This window comes from Cetorhinus maximus, chromosome 11 (assembly GCF_964194155.1).
Source record: "Cetorhinus maximus chromosome 11, sCetMax3.hap1.1, whole genome shotgun sequence".
Classification (NCBI taxonomy): Eukaryota; Metazoa; Chordata; class Chondrichthyes; order Lamniformes; family Cetorhinidae; genus Cetorhinus; species Cetorhinus maximus.
In genome coordinates this window covers 28,554,680-28,575,245 of record NC_135889.1, presented here as the reverse complement: position 1 = coordinate 28,575,245, position 20,566 = coordinate 28,554,680, and the positions used below count along the sequence as shown (strand labels likewise).

Sequence of the window (20,566 nt, the reverse complement as noted above, 5' to 3'; positions counted from 1 at the left end):
TCTCAGTTACCATCTGCCCAGGTAGATGCAGTCTCCTATGGCACTGATGCTCTGACATATGAATGGAGCTTTTAATTTGGCTGTACACTCGATGCTGAGGGTATGGCCTTTGTTGTCTCCTGTCCCTTGTTCCTCACTTCTGTGCTCCTCGTGCCCATTGAATCTGCACCTGGTGCTGAGAATGTTGATTCTCATCATGACTTGACCCTAAATCTGTGCAGCTTAATCCCATCACCAGTTGTTGCCTTGCATGCGGTTAGCTGTACTTGCAATATTCCCCTGGCCACCCAATATGTCCCCATGACCTGTACAGGTTCACGAGCACCAACTGCCCACAATTGCTCCCCCACAACCTTCCCCCCATAACCGCCCCCCCGCCCCCCCTTCCCCCCCCTTCCCCCCATAACCCCCCCGCCTAAAACTAGCTCAGCACTCACAGACAGCTTGTTCACAGCACTCTGCTCCCACGAGGGCACCTCTGTGCCAATGGATGAACGCTCCTCAGTGCCTTCCACTCCTTTATGAACTGATTTCATTGAGGGACGCAGCCCTGACTGGTCCCCTGCATTACCACCTCCTTCTCATAGACGTGGTTGAGATTCAAGTCAGGAAGCCATCCCGACATTGGTTGGTGGGAAACTGCAGCCCCACCCTCCTCCATTCCTGCCCTTATTTCACAATATAAATTCTGCCTCTGAGATTGTGAATGACACCATATAAATACAAGTCTTTCTCTGCAATAGCTTTATCCTTAATTTGTCTTTAAATGGGGAGATTGCCTACACAAGAGGCAACAAGAACTGATAGTGGCACTGCCCACTGACAGGAAAATACATTAATGGAGGCCATTGAGAGTTTAGTGTCTTCATAGCAGCCCAGCAAGGTAAGTGTTGTCTTTTACCTCATATATTTGCATCAATTTTAAACTAATTCACAAAGATCCAAATTCATTCTGCACAGCACAGCATTCTTTGGAATAGCTTTCAACCTATGTGCCTACCCCTGATAAAAACATGTTTCATTTCTCTTTTTACAGGGCTCTCCTAAGGTGACCTACCAGACAGTTATCAAGAAACTAAAATATCACTGGAACAGTTATCACTAAGTCCTGTTTGCATAAGCATCAGCTTAGATATATATTTATCACTGAATTAGTTTAATCAGGATTAGGAGGAAGCACTTGATGAAGTATCCAGCACCTGAGGAGCATAAAATAGTGGTAGCAATTGAAGTGCAGAATAGCAGCTTCCATTGCATAAGCCTTTCCCTGCTGCAGGGGCCCTGGACTCTTAGTATAACAGCGTTGCCTATAGAAGGGATCTCATGAATGAACAAAAATGCCTTATTGCAGTATACTGAGCATGTGAAAAGCATGATAGGTTGAAGACTTCATAGAATATGGTTTCAGCATTCCTACAAATATGTGTGAGGGATCCATAAAACAGGAGTACACCACATATATTGGCTGAACGTGGCATAAAGACATTAAGAAGGCAAATTGCATGTTGGCCTTTATTGCAAGGGTATTGGAGTGCAGGAATAAAAAAGTCTCATTACAATTATATACGGCTTTGGTGAGGCCACACCTGGAGTACTGTATACAGTTTTGGTCTCCATATTTCACAGTATCCCAGTACAGTATCACCGTATTTTTACAGTGCAGAAGGCGGCCATTCGGCCCATCGTGTCTGCACTGGCTCTTAGAAAGAGCATTCCACCTAGTCCCTCTCCTCTGCCTTTTCCCCGTAATCTTGCACATTTTTTCTTTTCAGGTAGCAATACCTTGATTGAATCTGCCTCCACCACCCTTTCAGGAAGTTTGTTCCAGACTCCAACCACCCCCTGGGTGAAATTGTTTTTTTCCTCACATCACATTTACTCCTTTTTCCAATTATTTTGAATCTGTTTTCTCTAGTTCTGATTTTCTCTTGACTCGGAACAATTTCTCACTATTTACCCCTCAAGACCTTGAATACTTCTATCAAGTCTCCTCTTAGCCTTCTTTTCGCCAAGGAAAAGAGTCCCAACCTCCAATCTATCCTCATAACTACAGTTCTTTATCCCTGGAATCACTCTTGTGAATCTCCTCTGTACTCTCTCCAATGCCTTTACATCCTTCCACAAGTATGGTGCTCAGAACTGGATGCAGCACCCCAAATGTGGCCTAACTAGTGTCTTATACAGGTTCAACATGACCTCCTTACTCTTGTATTCAATGCCCCCAATTAATAAAGCCTAAGATGCCATATGCTTTATTAACTGCTCACTCAACATGCCCTGCCACCTTCAATGACCTATGTACACATACACCAAGGTCCTTCTGTTCCTGCACCTCCTTTAGAGGCTCTCCCTTTATTTTGTACTGTCTCACCATATTTTTCCTGCCAAAATGAATCACCTCACACTTCTTTGCATTGAACTTCATCTGCCACTTGTCTGCCCAATCCACCAACACGTCTACGTCCTTTTGAAGTTCAAGGCTATCCCAACACAGTTGACAACATTTCCAATCTTCATATCATCTACAAATATTGAAATCATGCCCTCCACACCTCAGTCTAAGTCATTAATATATATCAGGAAGAGCAAGGGTCCCAACATTGACACCCTGGGGAACTCTACTACAAACCTAACTCCAATCTGAAAGGCAACAATTTATCTCTACTCTCTGTTTCCTGTCACTCAACCAATTTCTTATCCAAGTGCCTACTTTCCCTTTTGTTCCATGACCTAGAATTTTGCTCACAAGTCTATGTTTGGCACTGTATCAAATGCCTTTTGAAAATCCATATACACCACATCAACATTATTTCCCTTCTCAACTTTCTCTTACCTCCTCAAAAAACTCCAGCAGGTTAGTTACAAGATTTTCCTTTAATGAATCCATGCTGGCTTTCCTTAGTTATCCTGCACTTGTCTAAGTGACTATTGATTTAAGGAAGGATATACTTGCAATTGGAGATAGTACAGCAAAGGTTCACTAGGTTGGTTTCTGGGCTGAGGGGGTTGTCTTTTGATGTGAGCCTGAGTAAATTGGGCCTATACAGTCTGGAATTTAGAAGATTGAGAGGTGATCTCATTGAAATGTACAAGATTCTGAAGGGGTTTGACAGGGTAGATGCTGAGAGGTTGTTCCCACAGGCTGGGGAATCTAGAACATGGGGGGGAAATTTCAGGATAAGGGGCTGATCATTTAGGACTGAGATGAGTATAAATTTCTTCACCCAAAGGGTTGTGAATCAATGAAATTATCTACCATATAGGGTTGTAAATACTCCATTGTTGAATATATTTAAGGCAGATTTTTGGCCTCGGGAATCAAGGTATTTGGGGAGTGGGCAGGAAGATGGAGTTGAAGCCAAAGATTAGCCATGATTGTAAAGAATGATGGAGCAGGCTCGGTGGGCTGTATGGTCTACTCCTGCCCCTATTTCTTATGTTCTTATGGAACTTTGCAACCATCTATGGAGGAGCACCTTATGGATAGCGAACTAAGGTTACAGCCTTAGTTTCTTGAAGGGGCTTTTATTAAATTTTTAGTTACACTTCAACCCCACCATCTTGATCTTTGGGCACCCACTGTAGTGATGGGCGAGAGGAGAGTAGGACCACCTTACATGCCTGTTCCTGGGCCTGACCAAATTGGCCATTAATAGGTCCAGGCAGCAAGCAGTTGAGGGGGTCCTCCAACCCACCACCTGCCCCTCTTCCGTGGCTGTATTCTTGGCTGGGTGTCCCAGGAGAGGGAGCACATGGTGTCCGTTGGCATGCTGAAGGCCTTCCATGACTGGTGGGTTAAGGTGCATCATATACCCCCCAAACCACTTAATGATTTGATTTGTTAAGTTTCCTTTAAGGACTTTGCATTTTGTTACAGTGTCCTTTTAAGGGACTGCTCCTTTAAATTCTTTAACTTGATTTATTAATTTGTTAATTTGACCCTATATGGTTTTGGTTTTACTCAAGAATATAAATGCTGTGCTTGTAGCAACTGGGGTTTCAGTTTACAGGTGGTTTTCAATGTTGGATTATATCAAGAAGAGGATCAGCTAGAGGGAAGCTTAATGGTGGCTTTTACACTCCTTAATAATGGCCAATAGTCTGGTCCCATGCAAATTTCTGGCCATTTAGAAGGAGTGTCCATCAAGGAGGCTATGATAAGAGGGGGTATGGTTGAGACCTGCAAAGGACTCCTAAAGTGTCATAGAAATACATAGTAATTATTTAGGTAGCAGACAGGGTCTGATGGCCAGCGTGGTGTTGCCATGTGCAGGCCTCTGTTGTAACCTAGAACAGGGAGGTGCTATGAAACCACTGTTGACAAGCAGAAATCAGCTAAGACACTTTTCTCACTGTAGTAGCACATCGAAGGAACACTAGATGAGGTGGAGAAGATAAACATCATACACTGTCACCAAGGTGAAGCACCGAGAAAGCTAATATTAAAAGCGTTTACACAGATTATTTATAAAAAAAAAATAAACTCTTTTATCTCAGCCTAGTTCTGAATGTCTTTTTGAGAATGGGATAATAAAGATTTGATGAGCAAGTATTGAAGTAGATTTGTTTGTAATGGAGGCAATGTGGCTTATCAGGCTACAGCATTGTGCTTAATGCATTAGGACTGCTCATACAGCCAAACAGTCATGCAGATCTCTTTGGATACACAGATTTCATTTTTCAGTGTGCCTCTGTTTATGGAGTTCTCTGCAGTTGTGGATATAGTGGGCATTCCTTGTTCCTCTAGCAGAGAACTTTACATTCTGCCAACTCTATAAAATCATAGTAGCATAATGGTCCATCATAAAATGAAAGCACTTGGGCTGCAGCCAGCATATTGTACATTCACTTGCATGTTCCTGACCAAGTGGTCTGAGGCCACCTGCATATTAATAAAGCATATTCTATTCATACAGGGCATGAATGGAACCTAATGGCCAATTAAGACCTGCTGAGTTTTTCCAGCTATTTTTGTTTTTGTTGGCCATTTATGAGGTCCTCCATCTTAGGAGAAAAAAAAGTGTTCTGTTCTTTTATTCTGCTGCCTCCTTTCAATGGGGGAAAAAAAGGAAAATTTTTCCCTTGGCAAACAAGTTTTTTTTCACTTGCTTAATGCATGTGCAGATGATTGACCGGTCTGAACAATGTCCCTGATAGTTGCTTGCAAAGATCTGAGATTGTAGAAATGTAATACTGTGGTTACTTTCAAAGCCAAGATCTCTGTGGTGGAAATTGTCTGTGGTCTTACTTAGGAGATGAGATAACTCAATGAGAGGATCATTTGTGAAGCTCAAGTGACAAAAGCAAGTCTCTTCAGACTTGCCCAGGTAGTTATGCCTAGATCTGAACAGGTGGTTTCTAGGATGAGGATGCACGTGTTCCTGGGAGAAGGATGCCAATCGCGCTTGTCTTTTTGCCCCCAACAGAAACATTTGGTTTAAAAACAGAAAATGCTGGAAAAACCCAACAGATCTGGCAGCATCTGTGGAGAGAGAAACAGAATTAATGTTTCGAGTCTAATATGACTTCTTTGGAACTGGAGAGAGGTAGAAATGTGATGGGTTTTATGATGCTGAGAAAGTGCGGGGAGGGCAGGTGAAGCAAAATAGAAGGCCAAGGGTAGGCTACAGGGCAGTAGAGATTAAATGACAAATATGTCATGGAACACAAGGCAAAGGGAGAGGTAATGATAGTGTTAAAGACTAAAGCTTGTTCCAGAATAGGTGTTGATAGCAGAATAAAAGTCAGCGCTATCTGGTTTTGAAACTTTTGGTTTCTCCTCCTCATTTAGGACCTCCATAGGAATACCCAAATCTCATGCTGAACGCTTGCTTGCTAAAAGTGAATTAGTAGTGTTCAGCAAAACCTTTGGAGAGAAACATTGTAGAAAAGTAGCTTTGCAATGCCACAAAAAGCAACAATAGTTAGTAGATTTTGCACCAAGCATTTTGCAGATACAGAAATCCAAATCCAAAAACAACACAGCCTCAGATAAAATGATAAATAAACATATCCCAAAGTGAGAAACTTTGAAAGGACAGTACAGTAAATTCCAAAAGTTCTTGTTTTTTTCGTGATCAGGTTAAACACATCTTGAGTTCAACATGGGAATAACTAACATAAGATTGAATTAAGAGATGTCATGGGACTCTTGCTTGGCTCTTGCAAGACCTTCTGAAGAAGACTCAAAACGTTAATTCTGTTTCTTTCTCCATAGATGTTGCTAGACCTGCTGAGTTTTTCTAGCATTTTTTGTTTTTATTTCAGATTTCCAGCATCCACAGTATTTTGCTTTCTTTAAAAACTAGTGCTTGTTTTACAGTGTTTTGGGGTGTTCAGGTCTATTAGTTGGGTTTGAATCTGTCGGTGCATATTCATTGAATTGTTGCTAATGTATGGTCTGATGGTGATAACAATGTATTATTTGGCTCACTAGTCCATCTACATTGTATGAGAATAGATCTTGATGGTTGGTTTGCCATATAATGCTGGGGGACATCATAACCCAGCCTAATCATGTTATTATCATCGAGGTGCCATTGGATAGCAATCAGAAGTAACAGGCTTCTGTGTGAGTTTTTTCCTCCCTAGCCTGGTGACATTGAGATGTCATCGCCTCTACCTTCTAGTGGACATTTTAACAACTGGAAAGGCTTGATGGGATTGTCTTCTTTATCTATCAGTAGAAATCATACGGATGTTGGAGGGGGGGGGTGTGGTGGGGGCTCCCAGTTTTTTTTAAAAAGATTAAAAATTATATTTCTATTGTCACGAATTGAAAACAATGCCAGGTTTGTCTAGTTCAAAGTAATATTGGCCGACACTTGCCGTACCACACTAAACGTTTGGTGCAACATGCTGAAAATCTCAACGTAATTTTGTTGTCAATGTTGCAGGATAACAACATTGTTCGATTATAGATTTGGAAGTGCTGGAGTCTCATGCTGTGAGGGAAGTTAAAATACTATGGTCTTTGCTGCTCTAAACTTTCCTCTTTTGTTTCAGCTAAACTCCGAATATCCCACCCAACATGCCCTTTCTTTTTCCTGCATCCCCAAGGTTTTCAAATTAAGGATGATTATATCACATCCATGGTAACTGGTTCTTCCACAAAGCTAAAATTTCTTGCCTCCTCTAGTCTTCTCTTACTAGCATCCGCTGGATTTGAAAGCCCAAATTTGGCATCATCTAACCACTATTAATTAATTATTTTTTTTCTGTCCAAGCTTTTTCAGCCTTGATGATGTCTCATAATGTGAGTCTTTACCCATCACCTAGGCACACAACCTGAAAGTATATGCATTCATAAGGAGAGGGGGAAGCGATAGAAAAAATAAACAATAAGTGCGTTAGTTTAAGTAATGGCTTTTTAAAATATATTTTAACTCAACACTATTGACTGTTGTCTTGGTAGATATTACTGATACCCAGGAACGAGACATTGTGTTCTTGATTGATGGCTCAACAAAAGCTAGCTCTTCATTTCCTTCTGTACGTAAATTTCTTAATGGCGTAATTCAACAGCTCAATGTTGGGTTGAACAGGAATCGTATCGCAGTGGTACAGTACAGCAAGGACCCAAAAGTCGCATTTCTTTTGAACACCTATTCAAGTAAAAATGTCATTTTGGATGCAGTGGAAAAACTGGAACCTAAAGGTGGAAGAATGCTGAATACGGGGACTGCACTGAACTATGTCATCAGGAATGTCTTCACCACAGCTGCTGGGAGTAGGCGAGATGCTGGTGTGCCACAGCTTTTAGTGCTTATCATTTCCGGAAAGTCAAATGACAATATTAAGAAGGCAGCAGAGGCACTAAAAAGAGCTGCTATTGTGGCATTTGTAATCGGGGCCACGGATGCAGATGGCGAAGAATTACAGGATATTGCATATTCTTCCAATTTGCTGTTTGCTGTTCAAGACTTCCAGTCTCTTCCAGATATCCAAGATCAGCTGTTACAGCCCCTGAAAACGCTGATCGTTGAAGTTATTAAAATGCCATCCGGTGTCACTGAAGGTACTTGGGTTTGAATAATTTTCAGTTTTTTTGTAACTTTCAATGTTAAATATATGATTTAGAGATTTGATGACTCCGCCAGTAAGTGTGTTGCTGCGTGCAGACAAAAACATACAGATCAGGAATGTTGCAGGTTTGAGTGGTAGCTCTCAGCTAATGAAGGATAAAAATCATGAGCATTCCCACCCCAATTGTCCCTAACCTGTTGCTGGAAAGCATCACCAATGAAAATAGAATTTCATGGTCTCCACTCACATGAAGAATAGAATAAGGTATTGGAAGCCCAGCACAGTGAAAGGGAGTTAGTCTGGGGCTCACCTCAGCTTCTTGTTGAATCCCTTGGATAGTGAGCTTTGTCCTAATATAAAGCAAATGACAACATTTCAGTAGGAGTGGAGAAAAGCTCTCAGCACTGATCCCCAGAGAATGAAGAAACCACAGTAATTGCGCGATAAATACTGAGAGAGAGAGCAGAAAATACTGAGAATGGAAGAGAACTAAATAGTACAGGAGAGAAAAGAAGTATTCTATTCAAGTATCAAGGAAAAAAGAGTAAACACAATGGGGAAAGAAAGGTAAATGCTCAGAAAGTGGTGAAAAATAAACAATAAATACCACAGGAAAGAAAAAGAAATATTGAGAAAATAATTGAAAAAGGACTATTGGGAATTACCACAAATTGACATTGAGTAACAGAGTGAGATACAAAGAAAGGAGATTGTGTGAAGAAGAGCAAAATAGAAATGAAGAGGGGAGTGAGAATGAAGATATGTTTTTGCAATATTCCTCGTCCAAGTATGTGTAGCTAGATGGGTGTGAACAAGAATATTTTGGTGGCATAGAGCCTGAAAATGCTCCAGTAAGCATGTGTAGGGAGTGATTATTTTAGCAGTGCTATGGCCCGAGGAGGAGGGGGTAAAGACAGTAGCAAATGTTGTGGGGAGAAAATGAATAAAAAACCTGCCTGAGGGTGGGATGCTGAATGGTGAAGGGGGCTGAAGAGAGATCCCTCTGAGAGGGAATAGAGAAAGACAGCAAGATATCCATGGAGGAGCAGAGAATGGTTTGTGAGAAAGCTATTTTGGAAAGGAATAAGAGAGAAGTTAAAATAGAAGAATGAGAGAAAAAAAAAAGATACATCAGCACTCTCTTTGCCTGCTGGAAGCTGATGGGACAACTACAACTGGAGCTTAGTAGGTCAATGATATAAAACAATATGATTAACATCACAGAAAATGCACTAGTATTTATAATATTCACTGGATAACCTTGGCGATAATTACTCTTCCTTATTTATTGCAGGCAACAAGAGAGATGTTGTGTTCCTAATCGATGGTTCTTACAATGTGGGAAGTTTTTTTTATTTAATTCGTGATTTTCTTATTAATTTAATTCCCAACTTTAATATTGCAAAGGACAAAGATCAAGTTGCACTGGTACAATACAGTGACAATGCAAGGATTGAATTTCCATTAAATGCTTACACAAGTAAAGAACAGGTCTTGGCTGCAACCAGAAAACTTCGGCTTAAAGGTGGAAGGGGACTGAAGACAGGCTTTGCTCTAGACTTTGTCAGGAGGAATGTCTTCAGCAGATCTGGTGGAGGCAGGCAACATTTGGGGATCTCTCAAATTTTGGTGCTCATTACTACTGGAAAGTCACAGGATGATGTGAGGCGGCCATCAGAGGAGCTGAAGCGGGCTGGTGTTGTGCCATTCACTGTTGGCATCGGGAATGTAGACAGAAGTGAACTGAATCAAGTTGCATATTCACCAAAACTGGTTTTTCAGGTGGATGACTACTCGAGTCTTTCAGATCTGGACTTGCATCTGCTCAGCATTTCACAGAATGTAGAGAATGTCCCGATACCACCTACTTCTAGCTCAGGTAACCAGCCACTTTTGAAAATGAAGAACAGTTTGCTGCATTAGAACAAGAGCTATGAACAGCTCGTGATCAATTCTGGGGGTAAATATTGGGGTTAAACCCAACAGCAGCAGCACTGACTTTGAAGGGAGCACTGTAATATTAATGAGACAATGCACTTGGCACTGGAGGTACAGAACATTACCGACTGAAGTAGTTTCCATTCCTGCTACCTGGAGCTAAGTGCCATTGGTACACAGTGTACCGGGTTGCAGTCATTTTGCTCTGGCTGTGAGTGAGCGGGGCTCTGTCTCTCTGTAGAATTCAGCAACTCAGTTTACATACAAGTGGCCAAATCGACAGCAATTGCTCCAGTGTATTCTAATGTTGTTGATGGAGTTCTAAATTTCACATCCCTCTCTGGAGTATAAATTACACAAATTCAGAACTAGGCAGTGCTACTGTATCACAGAAATTCCATTAACATCAGTAAGAGGTGGTAAAACCCGAACTAGAAAACTAATTAACAGGAGAAAAAAAATCACAACACTTTATAAGCATATAACAGGAATAAATAATAAGAAATGTCCAAATATTTACAGCACAAAAACAGGCTATTCCAGCCTAACATGACTTGGGAACAAGAGTGGGTCATTTAGCCTCTCAAACCTGTTCTGGTATTTGGACATTTTTAATCTGTGACATAACTCTGAACCTTTGCTCAGACTTCTTAATACTGTGGCTAACAGAAATCTATCAGTCACAAATTTAAAATTAACAATAACCCAACATCAACTGCTGTTTGTGGAAGAGAGCTTCAAACTTTGCAATAGAAGTGTTTCCTAACTTCACTTATGAAAGGCTTGGATCTAATGTTTAGGCTATGCTCCTAATCTTAGTTTCGCAAACCAGCAGAAATAGGGAGGAAGTGTCCCAGATTTGCACTAAGTGCAGTAGCGGATGGGAAAAAGGACGCTTTACCTGCCAGCCGCATTGACGGCTTTTCACGCCTTATTGTCCACTTCCTGCCTCATTAATTATGCATTCCCAGGAAACAGGTTCCAAGGAGGGAAGGAGTCCGGAGGGGGTGGGGGAGATGTCTAGATGAATGTGCAAGGGAGGGATATGTGGAGTTGATGACTGCCTCCTGGGGAGTAAACTAAGGGTGGGCATGGTATGAGGGAATAGTGAGAATGACCAAGGGCAGAGTGAGGTGGTAAGGTGGGAGGGTGAGGGTGCAATGGTATCGGTAGAAGGGATGGTGAGGGTGGTTGGTGGGGATACGGAGGCAGACACGGACCTTAGGGGCGGGAAGGAGGAGGTCGGGGAGGTGAATGTGGCTGGGAGTGGGATTTTCGAGAAGGTAGCGAATGTGCATGTTCACCTGGATGTTCCTGGAAGGAAAGGTTGTGGCTGGTATGTGCTGGTGGGGATGTGGAAAGTGATGCAAGGGGGGTTGTCAGTGATGGTGGAAAGGAAATGGGTGACTTGGGGAGGGGGAAGGACAGGGAACCTGAGGAAAAACTGTACTACAACCATGCTTGTTAAATTGAAAATGAAACTAGACTCATGGTAGGCGGAAACAGGTCCTACGTAGGAGTGTGATCAGTGGGTGGGCAGAGATGCAGGTCAGCTCAGATGGACAACTGAAAGTGAACCCTAGCAGGCAGCATTGAAAATGCTCCGGACATTGAGATGAGTGTGATGGGGGGAGGATTGGTGTGCGTGGTAGAGTACTTGCACGAGGCTCCGAAAGGCCCTTTCACACATATATATTTCTTCCTCCAGAATCACTCGTGGGCTGGCTGCATGCAGCTGAACTGCTAGTTGGGATGACGGGCAGTGTGGGATGCAGGGGACTGACTCATGAAGCCTGTAAATGAAAATGAAACATATTCAATGAAAGTGAATATATTTTCAGATTGCAAAGTGACAAAATGTGTTCACCTGTGCAACCAATTGTGATTAGAATTTAACTTTTCTATGCCTTAGACTTATCGGTGCTGCCCTGACACTCTCAGCAGGGGTGGAGACAGCCTGTGCAATGGCTGGCCCTGTTGCTTCTGATGACTTTGGCACGGGTCTTCTGGAGAGCCGTAGCCTTGGGGGCCCTGGCTTGCTTTAGCTGTCCTCCTGTGGGCCAGCTGCTTCCTCTCCAGTGACAGAGGATGAGGTTGAAGAGGTGACAGGCAAAGGCGACTTGGAGGGAGAGGACAGCCTTTGAGATTACTGAGTGGTTGACCCAGGGGTTTCCAGCTGCTGCTGGTCCTCCCTTTGGGTGCCCGAGGGCCTGAGTCTGACTCCTTGAGGGGAAGAAGCAGCTGGAAGGACATCAAAGTGCCCAGTTTCCCCCTCACGTTGCCACTGCAGGAACTCACCCATGGCTACCATGATGGAGTGCAGGTCTGTGCGCATCTCTGCGTTCTGCTGGACCAGGGTCTCCTTGGCGTCTGCCGTCCTTCCTATGGAGACTTTGATACGCACACACATGGGCACCACTTCATCAGAGAGCAGGTGGACACACTCATTCGACACGCGTGCCACTCTGTGTTGAGGGCTTCCTACAGTTCTGCACGATATTCCCCCTTCTGCTGACTCGTGGTGAGCTGAAAGACCAAATCTAGAGGTTCATCATCTAACTCAGAGCTCACAGATGCCTCTTCCCCAGCAGTCCTCTGAGTGCCGGGGAGATTGGCTGAACTTGCCACCTCCTGCTGCGGACATGTGTCTGTGTGGTGACCACCAGTTTGTGAACCCGAGCCTGCTCTATATCTAGGTCCCACTGAGGTGTGTATCTCTGCGCTGGGGGAGGGTGTGTGTAGGCGCTATGACGGGTCTTCCAGGCTGTTTATTTCCAGCTCTTCAATGGAGGAGGTGTCCTCTTGCCTGGAGACAAATACCAGGATGGAGCTGAGGGATTGGCTGGCTGAGGGTGTCAGTCGCTTGGCAGAGCTCCCTGTGAACCAACTTAGAGATAATTAGTGCATGGCAGCACAGTCAGAAGCAGGAGAGAGAGCACTCACAGTTGTGTTGAGAGAGGGATGATGTGGTGCAGGATCCTCACATGGGTGTTTGTCGCTAACCTCACCAGTCAACGTGATGGCATGCTCCTCAAAGTGAGTGAGGAGCCTAATGTGGGCCACTCCCCCCCGCTCTGGGACCTCTCCCTGCTGCTTTGAGCCAGCTCCTCCTGCATGAAAACAGATGGAGAGATGCAGGACACATGGCACTACATGGAATGTTTGTTGGTGATTGGAGCCATGGACGGGATGAGGACGCGAACTTGAGAGGATATGAGCCTGATGGAGATGTGAGGGTGTGTGTGAGAGTTAGCGGTGTTATCTGTTGAGGTGCGAAATCCCTGTGGATGTGTGATGGGTTTGTGAATGTGAGAGTTGAGAGTGATAAGAAGAGTGATTTACCCTGGTGGAACGGATGAAGCCATTCTTCCTCTTGCGGCACTGGGTGGCTGTCTCCTTTTGCAGGGCATTAGCACTGACCACTGCTGTCACCGCCTCCCATGCTGAATTGGTGACATTGCTTGCTGGTCTTCGCCCAGAGCAGGGGTCAAGGACTTCACAGTAGGCCTCCTCTTGTCCAAAAGGCACTCCAGGGATGCATCATCACTAAACCAGGGGGCTGCAACCTTCTTGCCTTTCGGGGCCATGTCTTCTGTGTAGCAGTCCTGGTCTGGAAGCACTGAGAGGTGTGCACGGGACTGCACTTTAAATATTGCGCCTGGCATGAGGAAATGGTGAGGTGATGGCTTGGCAGGTGAATGAGAGCCCACCCACCATCGAAATGGCGTGTTTCCCGGGAATGCATAATTAATGAGGAGGGATTGGGATGATTGGCGTGATAAACCGCCATTGTGGCCAGCGGGTAAAACGTCCTTTGTCCTGCCCGCTACCACACTTAGTGAAAATCTGAGACGATCCTGCCCATAGTTACAAGACAGCCAGACCTGGGAACTAAATAGTGCAGGTGAAAATATCCATAGGAAAGATAGAGAGCATGATAAAGGGGTAGGAGTAGTCTCAGTGATTAAAGATGGACTCACTTCAATGATAAGAGAGAATATAACAAGAGGCAAACAGGCAGTGGAGACTTTATGGGTAAAATTGAGAAACAGAAAAGATTTTAAGTTTGCATTGGGTGTTGCCCCTTGGTACCAGTTGCAAAGTGATAGGTTGTGTAAATGCAGAGATTAAGCTAAATTGTAGCAAAGGCAGAGTGGTTTTAACTTTCATATTAATTGGTTTAAACAGACTAGCACATTCAGGAAGGTATTTCTTGAGTGTGTCCAGGCTGGTTTTCTGTAGCAATATGTCTAAGAGCTAACAAGGAGGATAGGGCAGATTGGGCTAAAACGGGGAAGATCACAGAATCATAGAATGGTTACAGCACAGCAGGAGGCCATTCAGCATGCCATGTCTGTGCTGGTCCTCAAAAGGAGCAATTCATCTAGTGCCACTCCCTGGCTTTTTTCTCTTAAGTGCTAAAACTTTCTTCTTTTTCAGATGATAATCCAATAACTTTTTGAAAGACAGTGCATTCCAGATACTAACCAAATGCTATGTCAAAATGTTTTTCCTCACATCACCATTGCTTCTTTTGTCAATTATCTTAAATCTGGTTCTCAATCATTACAATAATGGGAACAGTTTCTGCCTATCTGTTCTGATTTTGAATACCTCTATCAATCTCTCAACCTTCTCTTCTCCAAGGGAATTCTCCAATCTTTCTATCTAACTGAAGTTCCTCCTCCCTGGAGCTGTTCTTGTGAATTTTTCTACACTCTCTTTAATGCCTCACACCCTTCCTAAAGTTTGGTGCCCAGAACTGGACACAATACTCCAGTTGGGGCCAACCCAGTGTTTTACACAAGTTTAACATAACTTCCTTGTTTTTGTACTGTATGCCCCTATTAATAAAAGCCAAGATGCTGTATGCTTTATTTAACACTCTTTCAACCTATCCTGCCACCTTCAAAGATTTATGGACATATGCACTCATGCACATACCTTTGCTCCTGCACCCTCATTAAAGTTGCATCTTTTATTTCAGATTATGTCTCTCTGTGCTCTTCCTATTGAAATGAATCACTTCACACTTATCTGCATTACATTTCATGTGCCAGTTGTCTGCCCATTCTACCAACCTGCCTATGTGCTTTCAATATTCTGGACTATCTTCTTCAAGTTTCCCATCTTCCTGCCAAGTTGGTTTAAACCCTCCCTAACACCAAACCATCCTGTGAAAATATTGGACTCCATCCTGTTCAGGTGCAACCTGTCTAGCCTGAATAGGTTCCATCTCTGTCAGAATTGATCCCATTGCCCTAGGAATCTAAAGCCCTCTTTCCTGCACTATCTCCAGCCACGCATTAATCTGCCTGATTTTCCTATTTCTATCATCACTAGCACATGGCATTGGGAGTTGAATCAGTGCCTGTAGGATTAGAGGAAGGAAAAGAGAAAAAAACTAGCTTCTTTAGCAATTATTAGATGTATTTGAATTTGTTTTGCTATCATTACACAAAAATATGTAAAGGGTGATGACTTTCCCTTGTTACAGCTATTGATAAAAGAGATGTTGTCTTCCTTGTCGATGGTTCTGCTAAAATTGGAAAAGGATTTCCAACCGTTCGTCAGTTTATGGCTAAAATTGTTGAAAATTTTGATGTTGGAGATGGAAAAGTTCAATTTGGTGTTGTACAGTTCAGTGAGAATCCAAGAACTGAATTCCTTCTAAACACTCACTCAACCAAGAAAGGAGTTCTGGCTGCAATTAAGAAACTCAAACTAAAGCGTGGCAAAAAAATCAACATTGGCTATGCACTGGACCATGTCATAAGGAATGTGTTCACAAGCTCAGCAGGAAGCAGGATGGAAAGTGCTGTTCCACAGATTATATTGCTTCTCACTTCAGGGAAGTCCCGTGATGATATTTCACAGCAGGTGGAAAAATTAAGAAAACTGGGAATTGTGCTATTTGGAATTGGCCTGAGGGAAGCTGATCGAACAGTACTAGAGCCGATAGCATACTCCGCCAGCTTGGCTTTTCCTGTGAGGAGCTTTCAAGGTTTGCTTGACATTCAGAATCGACTCCAGCAGATAATGAAATCGGTGTCTATCGAAGTTGTTGAAACAGCAGTTGAAGGTACTTACTCAACATTCTTTTCTGGTTTACAATGGGGTGGAATTATTCAATTGGGTAAAAGGTAAAAATAATGGAAAAATATTTGTACTGGCTGATGTCTGAGCTGTTTTGCTTACTGTCCAATGATGGGGCCAAGGTAGTCTAACTTCTAGCTATGATCTCAGCCAGATTGCTACAAATGGTTTCAGGACCTCTGAGGTGGCAGCTGAAAAAAACCTAAGCTCCCTCCCTGATTGCTATCCAGAGATTAAAGTAGAAATTATAAAGACATTCTTAACTCCCACTCGGTAATGTACCTTGGCCAGAATTTGAGCACAGATGGAAAGGCTCGCAGTCTGTGCGAAAATGCCAGCAGAGACCCGAATCCAGAGGTCCTGCCCATGAACCTGGTCTCCACCACTTTCACATGGGGCAGTGGGGATGGGTGGTGGTGGATCTCAAAATTGCACATCCGTGCTTCACGGAATCAGCAGCTGCATCCACTCGTGTGATTTTGGTGAGGTAGATGAAACATGAGGTTTGCAGATTGGACCTGATAGCAGCAGGTATGACCTTATGCATTCATTTGGATGGACATGGTCCTTTTTGGAGAGGTAAGGTACCCATTTGGATATAGTCCCGGACACCTTTGGCGGAGGTCAGGTGCCCTTTGGGAGAAGTAAGGTACCCCTTTGGAAGAGGTAATTGTTAAAAGTAGACATGATTGTGTGTAAAAAATGCATCAGAACTGTCAAAATTGTCAAAGAATGTCAAGCTTTCAAAGAACTGTCAAAGCTCATTGGAGCTGTCAAAGCTCTTTGGAGCTGTCAAGGGATTTAACTTTGCTGGGCTTTAAATTAAAAAAATATGTGGAGTTTAAAATAGAAATCACTGCTTGCTATTTCACTCTGCCTGTTGACATAAGCATGATTTGTGATTAAGCCTGATTATAGGATTTGTGCTGCATGACTAATTTGACAACCTAACATTATCTCAGTGGGGTGCCTGTTAAATGAACAGTTTGATTGGCAGCTCCAAGTGGTTATAGAATAGAAATATTTGTTTTCATAAGTGATTAAGTACTTAAGTGAAATGCTTGGTTTCATCAGAGATTAGTTGAAGGACTTTCAATATATTGAATGTTTTTTTTTCAATGAGTGTGTTTTTTTATTAGTCATGTCATCAATAGACATATAACAATATTTTATGTCAGCATGGGTCCCGAGGTTTGCCTATGGTGGATATTAGGTGAGTTGGCATGGAGGGGGTAAGGATAAAAGGCTGTAGATGGGGGACATAGATTGGCAGAGATGACACTCAGATGACATAGGGGCTATAAAGGACCATGGGCATGATTGTGGGCATAGGATGGCATGGGGGTATGAGGGGTCATGTGGGTGGGTAAAGGGGCATAGAGTTGCAAAGGGCATATTAGGAGCCATGGGGGTGGCTGGTGGTGCATAAGGTGGCATAGGTTGGCATGGATGGGGCATGGGGAGTGGGTGAGGGGTGAGGGCTGGAGGGGTTTTTTTTGTTTTGTTAATTTTTAAAAATAACTTCAACAAAGTGTACTGAAGCAGGCCTTCTGCCCACCCTGCATCTGCATTCATTCCAGGGGTGACGGGCTCAACTTCTCATCCAGCCTGCTCCCCTGGAATGAAAATCCAACCTGCCGGCCTCTTCTTCTCGGTTCAGGTTCATGGAACTGGGAAACGACCTGGCCCTTGACTCTGCTTTGGTAATATTCCATTCCTTCCATGCATCATTTAGGACATTGTAAACCATTGTTATATTCTAAAGTTTATTATGTGAATTTACATATGCCCCAATCTGATACCTGTGTATTTACTTTTATGTGTGCTCAGTTAAACATATAAAATGATTGAAAAAAAACTGCAAAGAAGAAGTAGCAATGAATCATACAGATACCTAAAAGCAAAGTTAGAAGTTAAAAGTTAGGAAAATGACTGCGGTCAAAGCTTTCTTGTAGCTTTACTTGGTTGTTTGAAACCCCTGCCACACTACAAACTAAATGGAAACACTGACAACCTTTGACAATGGACTAGAAAGCAGTTAGTGCCAACTGAGCTATATTCCAGTGTTAGATCACACAATTTCACTGGCATAGAAATTGGAGGAGAAAAAAATTGTCAATCAAAGTATATTTTTGATAAAAATGCATACATTTCCTTTGCCTAGGCTTCTGTTAAAAGTGTTCTACTTTCTAAGATCTCCACAACTTTCAGCATTGACAACAATGGGAAATAACTGGCTATTTTGGCTGAGCTGTATCAATAAAATGGAGCAGCCAGCATCCAGCTCAGCTCTGGTGTTTGAAAGAACCCTGAGCCCTGTTTCCAATGCTCCCACTGAATTCTGTGTCAGTTGGGAATGCAGGATGAGAAGTCTGAAACTGTCATTTCTGGAAGTGTTGGGCATGACATCTATGTGGACTTCAGATTTAGATTAAGACTCACAGTTTGATTCTCGTAAGCATTCCCTGGACTATTCAAAACAGTAGACAACAGAGCTTATCTTTTCTTTGTGCTCCTGGGCTCTGTCTTCCTCTTTTCACTTGCCCACAAAAATACACATGTTGTAAGTACCCAGCAGGTTACCAAGACAGCAATGGTGCTTCAAGTGTACACCCTTCATTAGATTTGTAAGTTCTTGCACACTAAACACCAAAATGTGTTTTTTCTTTACAGATACGGATGCTGCTTATTTCCAACACATTCTATTCTTGTTTGTAGGATTTTCAGCATTTGTAGTTTTTTAAAATGTGTATTCAACACCACACCTCTACCCGGCTTTTCATATTGGGAAATATGCTGTGTGCTGAGCCTTGGCTGGGGAATAGATTTTCTACCCTTTAATCAGAGGCTCCAGTACTGCTAATTAGTACCTTTTAAGTGACCAATTCCTTTTCTTTCTTCCACAGATGAATAACTAACTTTGCAAATGACTACACCTGCAGATTTATTGCCTTGTAATTTTCAACCTCCAAGCTCCTCTTGTAACTTCAGGCACACAAAGTAATCAGTGAGAAAGGAATTGATTCATGGCTCAAACAGGAAGCCAACCAACAGGATTAACTTGAGCTACCACTTTGATAATTTCTTGTCGTTCCTAGTGACTGCCACAATTATTACTGTAAAACTATATCTCTACTACCAGTTTGTCTTTAAAAAACTATCTACAGTTATTGAAAATACTGGTGTGCATGACTTGTGTGGCATGAGATCAGTTGGCTTTAATGTGAACACAATGTAAGGAACTCATATACTGTGCTATAATTAATCCTATTCTGTTTGATTAGATGCAATGTTTTAATTCATGTGTATCAGCTAATGAACATTATTGTTGATTACTTTCATACAAAAATATGAAGCTTAAGTTACAATGAGTGTCACAATTAAGAAAACCTCATAAACATATATCTATAAATTGCAAAGATAATGTGTTTTACTTCTTTCTCAGTTGCATTTTTCAAATGAAATACTTTTGCTTGAACCAGCAATACTGAAGAAGAGTCATATTGGACTCTAAACATAATTCTGATTCTCTCTCCACAGATGCTGCCAGACCTGCTGAGTTTTTCTAGCATTTTTTGTTTTTATTTCAAGAGTGCTGGTATTGCTTTAGGAGTTAGCTCATTGGAGGTCTGAGGCTAACAATGTCAAGGACTTCAGTTAAGTAAATAATTGTGTCAGCATCATTTGGTGCCTGAGGTTGAATCCAGCCCAGAAAGTCAGTATATAAATCTCCTGCCTCTGCTGCCTGTAAGGTTTAATTGCCAAATTACTTATTACCAGATGATTACGGGCCAACAGCATGGAAGTTGGAGGTTAATGGGAATTAAACAGTTGATCTCCTCTGAGAGAGAGCAAAGAAAGCATGAGAAATGGAAATGTCACATTAATCAGTGGCAGGTGTTTTTTGAAGCTGGGATAAATTCACCTTGTCAGGGCAGACTAGAGGAATCTCAACATCTTGATGTTGATACTGGGTCTGTGAAATAAGTAGGTATTCTTTTTCCTAGACTTAACTCTTAATAGAAATGAGCACCCTCTTCCCCTGCCACTGCAGTCCAAGAAACAAAAACAATAAATAAAGCAGGTAATGAAACTAATTATTTGGGTGTTAATTGCCATATTAATGGTTCTGCATGTTGTAGTCTGAGGCCTCTCATGTAGCTCCCTCAGCAATATCATAAGCATTCACTGCTACCCTGCTGATTAGTCACAAGCAGGGGCTGACATAATCCTAGAACCCACCAATCTGCGGCTGAAACCTGCAGAATTCAATGGTCAGATCTCTTTCCTTATCTGTGGTGGCCAAATGCTGAAATTCAGGCCACTCAGGCTTCAGGCTATGATTCAGATCCAGACTGCTGAAAAGAAAAAGTTAATGGCAAAGTTTATTGTTCCCCTTGTAATGAAGGCCACTGGAAGCAGGCCAGTACCCTTTTTCTGGGTGGGACCCCTGGACCTAGCAGCAGTTGTTGGATTTCCAACCCAGGGGTTGAGGCTGAGATGTAAT

The 20,566-nt window shown here is 42.6% G+C and overlaps 1 protein-coding gene across 2 annotated transcripts in view; it reads left to right on the top strand.

The window, feature by feature from the left end:
- Window positions 1-19,483, top strand: part of LOC144686460 (collagen alpha-3(VI) chain-like) — a 78,334-nt gene extending 58,851 nt beyond the window's left edge. The window contains exons 6-9 of one of the 2 annotated variants that reach the window (XM_078551706.1): window positions 7,415-8,017; window positions 9,320-9,904; window positions 15,461-16,045; window positions 18,966-19,483. In XM_078551706.1, coding sequence (XP_078407832.1) covers window positions 7,415-8,017; window positions 9,320-9,904; window positions 15,461-16,045; window positions 18,966-18,973 — 1,781 coding nt within the window. In that variant the 3' untranslated portion in view covers window positions 18,974-19,483. The remainder of the gene's footprint in view (window positions 1-7,414; window positions 8,018-9,319; window positions 9,905-15,460; window positions 16,046-18,965) is intronic. The other variant, XM_078551707.1, reaches the window with a different exon arrangement.
- The last annotated feature ends 1,083 nt before the right edge of the window (window positions 19,484-20,566 follow it).